At 45.5% G+C, this 8,854-nt stretch overlaps 1 protein-coding gene across 1 annotated transcript; it reads right to left on the minus strand.

Moving 5' to 3' along the window:
* Window positions 1–5,446: 5,446 nt before the first annotated feature.
* On the minus strand, window positions 5,447–7,483 carry LOC142070565 (uncharacterized). The gene is made up of 2 exons (XM_075124287.1): window positions 6,600–7,483; window positions 5,447–6,011 (listed from the first exon to the last, which is right to left on the minus strand). Exons 1-2 carry the CDS (start codon window positions 7,003–7,005, stop codon window positions 5,491–5,493), a joined length of 927 nt encoding a protein of 308 aa, XP_074980388.1. The 5' UTR covers window positions 7,006–7,483; the 3' UTR covers window positions 5,447–5,490.
* Between the last annotated feature and the right edge of the window lie 1,371 nt (window positions 7,484–8,854).

The raw sequence follows: 8,854 nt of genomic DNA on the forward strand, positions 1-8,854 counted from the left end.
TTCTACTGGTATGCATAAACAAAATTGTTTTGGAAAGCAACAATGAAGTGTGTAACAACTCCCATTAAAGTCAATGGAAAGACTCTCAGAGACTTCAATAGGAGGTGGTTTAAACTTAATCAATAATGATGCAGTCCAAGAGTAAGAGGAGTCATTTCTTTTATCCCCCTCCTTTTTTCCTGACACACAGAAACACCCCAGTTTGTGCATATATTGGAGGTTGCAAAAAGAAAAGGAGTACTTGTGGCACCTTAGAGACTAACCAATTTATTTGAGCATAAGCTTTCCATCCAATAAAGTGAGCTGTAGCTCACGAAAGCTTATGCTCAAATAAATTGGTTAGTCTCTAAGGTGCCACAAATACTCCTTTTCTTTTTGCGAATAGACTAACACGACTGTTACTCTGAAACCTGTCATATTGGAGTTTGTTTACTGACTTGGGTCAGATAGTCTCAGTACAAACTCTAGAATAAGTTGATATTACACGACTACTTTAATAAATGCTTGTAGAGTAAAAGCAAATAAGAAACACCCTTTTAGGAAGAATATGCTTAGATAAAACGTCAGGAGAGGTCAGCTCATGAGCTTTCGAGGAGCTGAGTTCTTACTGCATTCAGCACAGTAAACCATGTAAAATACATTTCCCCCCCCACAGCCACACTTTCCCTTCTCCCGTCTCTGCCTCCTCTCAATTCAAGTAGATCCAAATTCTTTAATCCAATATTAATTCTTCCCTTCCTCCATAATTCCTGCTTATTTTCCCTTCCTCCGACAGATCATCTTGCCCATGGTGCAGACTCAGCGATTTATGTAGTTCTCCATTCCCTTACCTTAACCTGCATTTTCCCCTCCCTCACTCTCAATCTCTCCCTGATCCACAAGTCCATGCTCTTGCTTGCAGTCCCTTCTTGATGTATCAGTTTCCCCTTGTTTCTCCAGCTTGTGTCCAGGCAAGACATACTTGCAGGGGCATCCCTAGTTCAGAGATCTCTTTGAATTCAGAAAAAAAAGAAAAGGAGTACTTGTGGCACCTTAAAGACTAACCAATTTATTTGAGCATAGGCTTTTGTGAGCTACAGCTCACTTCATCGGATGCATACTGTGGAAAGTGAAGTGAGCTGTAGCTCACGAAAGCCTATGCTCAAATAAATTGGTTAGTCTCTAAGGTGCCACAAGTACTCCTTTTCTTTTTGCGAATACAGACTAACACGGCTGTTACTCTGAAACCTGTCATTATGCAAGGCTTTGAATTCAGAGTATACCTCTGACCTAAAGGAGCCTGATCACACAAAAGGTCTGAATTTTGCAGCTCGTTTGGATCCAGACCTGCTGAGAGAATGATATCTTGCAACTGGAACATCAGTAAAAGTAGAAAGAAACTACTGGGCTTCAGAGGAGAAATTAAAACAAGGGGGAAACAGATTTCTTTTTTGTATATGTATCCAGCGGATTGTGAGGGACTCAGCTGATTGTACTAAGAAGGTGGAGCACAAATGGGCTAATTGAAATACTTATCCCCAACATTTACAGTCCTTAAAAATAGTGGATTTAGTTAAAAGAAAAGGCTGAGATTTTTCCAGGTTCTTATTTTACTACATTTGCCATCACTCATAACAGGCTTCTCGCTCGCTTTTGTTCGGTCATATGAACAATGAAAAATTCTAAGGTATTGTTCAGGGTGCACGAGTGATGGAAAAGTAAACTTCCACCTATGTTTATTTTTCTTGCTTCTTAATGGGTTCAGACAATAAGACCTGCAAACTGAACAAGTTCTGCTAATAAGACAAGTTTTAAGGAGAAGTGCCATTTTGATCAAGGATATTTCACTCACTCTGATACTAGAGGGCTCAATTCTCACATTATGATGATTGCTGCTGCGATGAGGTAGCAAAATTACAAAAACTAGATTCAGTTGATGTGCTTTGATAAGGTAAGTGACAAAATAATCCCAAAACGCCTGAACTTGCAGTAATTAATCATAAAATATACACGCTATGACTATTTGGACAGTATCTGAATAAGCAATATCTATGTGAAAGCCACCATTGAATGATTTTATCAAACTGGTCCCTCCAGCATTCCCTTTTTAAACATCTAAATTCATCTAAAAAAGTCTACTACAATTTTACTGACAATCATCCGTTGACATCATCCGTTGATGATGACATCATCATGGATGTGATGATGACATCATCCATTTACTGACATCATCCGTTGGTGCAAAAAAAAGGGGGGGAGGGAGAAAGAGGCGAACAGCATTTTAAAAATAGAAACTGCAAAAACGTCAGGTGGGTATTACTCCCTGCATTAGTCTAATTGAAAGATACATTAAGCTTTCTAAATCTGTGTTGCCCGTTTTTGACATGTGTCCTTAATTTGTAGTCTTTGTCTTGGGGTTTTGTGAAGTTATCCCTGATTACCACATGACAAAGATGATGGGTAAATTAGCGTTTCAGTTTCTATCAAATGGATGACTGACTGACAGACTGATAAGCAATGTTTATTCATTAAAAGATTCACACTGTAGTGCCAGATGGTGCTGGGAGACAAAAATACTCCTACACCCCAAACAAACATTTGCTTGCATACTGTCACATATATCCTGAAATTAACAAACTGGCAGCAAAAGCTTCACGTGTAAATAGAAAATTCTATTATTAACTAAAATATATTTTTTTAAAGTCCCAGACTTTGTTGGCTAAATTGGTTTCTGGTCTCTAAAGCAATCTGCCGCCCTTACTCACATTACACAATGCTAGACTTACAAGGCTGTAAATGCACAGAGCTCAGAGGAACTCTGCAGGGAGCAATTCTATAAGTTACTGGGTCCTGAAGGGGAATAAGGGGAACTGAAAGAAAGACAGATGCTGGTGCTAAAGCCCTCCCTGAAGCCATCAGGATAAAGAAGAATTATGATGGCTGCCTATGCAAGGCCCCAGTTAGATTCTCTTTTCCTCCCGCGGCCTGAATTAGCTTGCGAGCTTTGTGACAAGATGCAGGTTCTGGGGTGTGCACAGACTGACAGTATTGGCTCCAAAATTGCTTTGCTGCTGACCCCAAGGGAATCCTAAACTTAAATCCAGGAAAGTGGAGAGCTAGCTCATGTTGGAGGCACAACAGTGATTCTGGAAGGGAGATCGGTGCTGAACTCTTTTAGTGCATTTCCAGTCTATTATGCAGGATGGGTCTGATCGAACAGCCTTTTGCCAGAATCTAAAATGGCCGACAGTTACCTCCCCACTTCTGGCTCTCCAGAGTGTGGAGAGACATTCCCCTGCACAGTTCTACATTTGTACATGTACATAACACACACAGAGTTCTATTTGTATTTGCATACAATTACCCACTGCGCAGGCATACACACAAACATGCTTTTGTATGGCTATCGATGAGCCTATTTTGGGACATGGCTTCCTTTCACATACACTCATTCTCATGTCCCCATTCTTATCCCGATACTATGCCCCCTTACACAAAATGACGCAGTGGCACTTCACCATGTGATATCAACACCTATCACAAACATACAGCTTCTGGAATTAGGGTATGTCTACACTACAAAATTAGGTCGAATTTATAGAAGTCGTTTTTTTAGAAATCGGTTTTATATATTCGAGTGTGTGTGTCCCCACAGAAAATGCTCTAAGTGCATTAAGTGTATTAACTCGGCGGAGCGCTTCCACAGTACCGAGGCAAGCGTCGACTTCCGGAGCGTTGCACTGTGGGTAGCTATCCCACAGTTCCCGCAGTCTCCGCTGCCCATTGGAATTCTGGGTTGAGATCCCAATGCCTGATGGGGCTAAAACATTGTCGCGGGTGGTTCTGGGTACATATCGTCAGCCCCCCGTTCCCTCCCTCCCCCCGTGAGAGCAAGGGCAGACAATCATTTCGCGCCTTTTTTCCTGAGTTACCTGTGCAGACGCCATACCACGGCAAGCATGGAGCCCGCTCAGCTCACTTTGGCAATTAGGAGCACATTAACCACCACACGCATTATCCAGCAGTATATGCAGCACCAGAACATGGCAACGCGATACCGGGCGAGGAGGCGACGTCAGCGCGGTCCCGTGAGTGATCAGGACATGGACACAGATTTCTCTGAAAGCATGGGCCCTGACAATGCATGCATCATGGTGCTAATGGGGCAGGTTCATGCTGTGGAACGCCGATTCTTGGCTCGGGAAACAAGCACAGACTGGTGGGACCGCATAGTGTTGCAGGTCTGGGACGATTCCCAGTGGCTGCGAAACTTTCGCATGCGTAGGGGCACTTTCATGGAACTTTGTGACTTGCTTTCCCCTGCCCTGAAGCGCATGAATACCAAGATGAGAGCAGCCCTCACACTTGAGAAGCGAGTGGCGATAGCCCTGTGGAAGCTGGCAACGCCAGATAGCTACCGGTCAGTTGGGAATCAATTTGGAGTGGGCAAATCTACTGTGGGGGCTGCTGTGATGCAAGTAGCCCACGCAATCAAAGATCTGCTGATATCAAGGGTAGTGACCCTGGGAAATGTGCAGGTCATAGTGGATGGCTTTGCTGCAATGGGATTCCCTAACTGTGGTGGGGCTATAGACGGAACCCATATCCCTATCTTGGCACCGGAGCACCAAGCCGCCGAGTACATAAACCGCAAGGGGTACTTTTCGATAGTGCTGCAAGCTCTGGTGGATCACAAGGGACGTTTCACCAACATCAACGTGGGATGGCCGGGAAAGGTGCATGATGCTCGCATCTTCAGGAACTCTGGTCTGTTTCAAAAGCTGCAGGAAGGGACTTTATTCCCAGACCAGAAAATAACTGTTGGGGATGTTGAAATGCCTATATGTATCCTTGGGGACCCAGCCTACCCCTTAATGCCATGGCTCATGAAGCCGTACACAGGCAGCCTGGACAGTAGTCAGGAGCTGTTCAACTACAGGCTGAGCAAGTGCAGAATGGTGGTAGAATGTGCATTTGGACGTTTAAAGGCGCGCTGGCGCAGTTTACTGACTCGCTTAGACCTCAGCGAAACCAATATTCCCACTGTTATTACTGCTTGCTGTGTGCTCCACAATATCTGTGAGAGTAAGGGGGAGACGTTTATGGCGGGGTGGGAGGTTGAGGCAAATCGCCTAGCTGCTGGTTACGCGCAGCCAGACACCAGGGCGGTTAGAAGAGCACAGGAGGGCGCGGTACGCATCAGAGAAGCTTTGAAAACCAGTTTCATGACTGGCCAGGCTACGGTGTGAAAGTTCTGTTTGTTTCTCCTTGATGAAACCCCCCGCCCCTTGGTTCACTCTACTTCCCTGTAAGCTAACCACCCTCCCCTCCTCCCTTTAATCATTGCTTGCAGAGGCAATAAAGTCATTGCTGCTTCACAGTCATGCATTCGTTATTCATTCATCACACAAATAGGGAGATGACTACCAAGGTATCCCAGGAGGGGTGGTGGCGGAGGGAAGGAAAATGCCACACAGCACTTTAAGCACAGCACTTTAAAAGTTTACAACTTTAAAATTTATTGAATGCCAGCCTTCTTTTTTTTGGGCAATCCTCTGTGGTGGAGTGGCTGGTTGGCCGGAGGCCCCCCCACCGCGTTCTTGGGCATCTGGGTGTGGAGACTATGGAACTTGGGGAGGAGGGCGGTTGGTTACACAGGGGCAGCAGTGGCAGTCTGTGCTCCAGCTGCCTTTGCTGCAGCTCAACCATACACTGGAGCATACTGGTTTGGTCCTGCAGCAGCCTCAGCATTGAATCCTGCCTCCTCTCATCACGCTGCCGCCACATTTGAGCTTCAGCCCTGTCTTCAGCCCGCCACTTACTCTCTTCAGCCCTCCACCTCTCCTCCCGGTCATTTTGTGCTTTCCTGCACTCTGACATTATTTGCCTCCACACATTCGTCTGTGCTCTGTCAGTGTGGGAGGACAGCATGAGCTCGGAGAACATTTCATCGCGAGTGCGTTTTTTTTTCTTTCTAAGCTTCACTAGCCTCTGGGAAGGAGAAGATCCTGTGATCATTGAAACACATGCAGCTGGTGGAGAAAAAAAAAGGGACAGCGGTATTTAAAAAGACACATTTTATAAAACAGTCGCTACACTCTTTCAGGGTAAACCTTGCTGTTAACATTACATACATAGTACATGTGCTTTCGTTACAAGGTCGCATTTTGCCTCCTCCCACCACGTGACTACCCCCTCAACCTTCTCCCCTCCCTGTGGCTAACAGCGGGGAACATTTCTGTTTAGCCACAGGCAAACAGCCCAGCAGGAATGGGCTCCTCTGAGTGTCCCCTGAAGAAAAGCACTCTATTTCAACCAGGTGACCATGAATTATATCTCACTCTCCTGAGGATAACACAGAGAGATAAAGAACGGATTTTGGTTGAATGCCAGCAAACATACACTGCAATGCTTTGTTCTACAGTGATTCCCGAGTACGTGTTACTGACCTGGAGTGGTAAAGTGTCCTACCATGAAGGACGAAATAAGGCTGCCCTCCCCAGAAACCTTTTGCAAAGGCTTTAGGACTACATCTAGGAGAACCGCAAATGCCGGGGCAAAGTAATCCTTTCACATGCTTGCTTTTAAACCATGTATAGCATTTTAAAAGGTACACTCACCAGAGGTCCCTTCTCCGCCTGCTGGGTCCAGGAGGCAGCCTTGGGTGGGTTCGGGGGGTACTGGCTCCAGGTCTAGGGTGAGAAACAGTTCCTGGCTGTCGGGAAAACCGGTTTCTCCGCTTGCTTGCTGTGAGCTATCTACAACCTCCTCCTCCTCATCATCTTCTTCGTCCCCAAAACCTACTTCCGTATTGCCTCCATCTCCATTGAAGGAGTCAAACAACACGGCTGGGGTAGTGGTGGCTGAACCCCCTAAAATGGCATGCAGCTCATCATAGAAGCGGCATGTTTGGGGCTCTGACCCAGAGCGGCTGTTCGCCTCTCTGGTTTTCTGGTAGGCTTGCCTCAGCTCCTTCAGTTTCACGCGGCACTGCTTCGGGTCCCTGTTATGGCCTCTGTCCTTCATGCCCTGGGAGATTTTGACAAAGGTTTTGGCATTTCAAAAACTGGAACGGAGTTCTGATAGCACGGATTCCTCTCCCCAAACAGCGATCAGATCCCGTACCTCCCGTTCGGTCCATGCTGGAGCTCCTTTGCGATTCTGGGACTCCATCATGGTCACCTGTGCTGATGAGCTCTGCATGGTCACCTGCAGCTTGCCACGCTGGCCAAACAGGAAATGAGATTCAAAAGTTTGCGGTTCTTTTCCTGTCTACCTGGCCAGTGCATCTGAGTTGAGAGTGCTGGCCAGAGCGGTCAGAATGGAGCACTCTGGGATAGCTCCCGGAGGCCAATACCATCGAATTGTGTCCACAGTACCCCAAATTCGAGCCGGCAACGTCGATTTAAGCGCTAATCCACTTGTCAGGGGTGGAGTAAGGAAATCGATTTTAAGAGCCCTTTAAGTCGAAATAAAGGGCTTCATTGTGTGGACGGGTGCAGGTTTAAATCGATTTAACGCTGCTAAATTCGACCTAAAGTCCTAGTGTAGACCAGGGCTTAGTGATCTCCCATAGATCAAAGCAGCCATTTTAACAAGCACAGGACACCCCTTAAAAAAAAGGGCACAAAGATGAGAGTGAGAGGAAGAACATTAGAACAGCCTACCCAAGAGAAGTAGTGAAGACATTCTCATTGGAGGTATTTAAGAGTTGATCAGCTAAAACACTAGTATGAGTAAATATTAGCCCTACCATGTATGATTTTATACCTCCCTCATAGGCTATCACAATCCAGTGAAGAATTTTGCCAAAGCAAATCTGCTATTACAATGAACTTCCTCCAAGAACAGAAGTGCTTGTGTCATTTCCCTTTACTTCCCCATTCTTTCCCAGTGCCAGCATCAACTCACCCCTGTACATGTTGCATATCCGAAAAATCCAGTTGATGTCTTAGTGTTGAAAAAAACACAACACAACAGAGTAATTATATGTTAAGCTTTTCTGGAGTATGCTGTGCCTATGGCAAATTATCAGAGGAAGGCCAAACATTTCTGTGCAATGCATTGTGCATAATACTATGAATCAGACACTCCTGTAACACTGGGATGATGTTCCTAAAAGGTACGATTTCACAATAAATACCATGGAATGAAAAATGTCCCTGTGAATTTGATACTGAGTGAAAGGGTATTATATAGAGTGTAAAGGACATAAGGTTTGAAGGTAATAGTTATGGATGATTTACTTCTCTTGTGTTGGGAATGAGGGTCGGATCCAGAGCCCACTGAAGTCAGTGGAAAGACTCCCAAAGCCTGTAGAAGTCAATGGATCAGGCCCTCATAGCACTGAGTATGCTAATACCAGTTACAATTGTTTGCGTTCAGCTCTAACTGACACCACAGATGTTTGGTCAATAGCTCAGTATATAATAAGAGGAGAACAGATTGAAATTGCCTGTTGAACTCTGCTTTTTGCCCACTTTTTCTCCTTCCTCATCACCTTTCTGGGATATGCACCCCCCTCAGCTTGTGGTAAAGTTACTGATGTGCACATTACATCATGATTTTACATCATTTACAAAAAATGGGCTTTAAATTATGTTTGTAACAGATCTAGCCGAGCTCCCCAGTTGGATGCCCACCAGAGTGCATGAGGAGACCCATGTGCCCACTGGGTCCGATATGCTTTAAGCCTCCAGAGTCTGTACAGAGTCCAGGCACTGCTCCTTGTTTGGGGTTTCTAAGCATATTCTTGAATGCTAAGAGCCTGTGGTGTCAACTGTCCAGCCCCTGGAATCAATGCTGACTATGCCTCGCTCCCCCTGCCCCCTCCCCCTCCAGCCTAGACTCTCCTACAGTTTAAACACACCCTCTT

This window comes from Caretta caretta, chromosome 1 (assembly GCF_965140235.1).
Source record: "Caretta caretta isolate rCarCar2 chromosome 1, rCarCar1.hap1, whole genome shotgun sequence".
Classification (NCBI taxonomy): Eukaryota; Metazoa; Chordata; order Testudines; family Cheloniidae; genus Caretta; species Caretta caretta.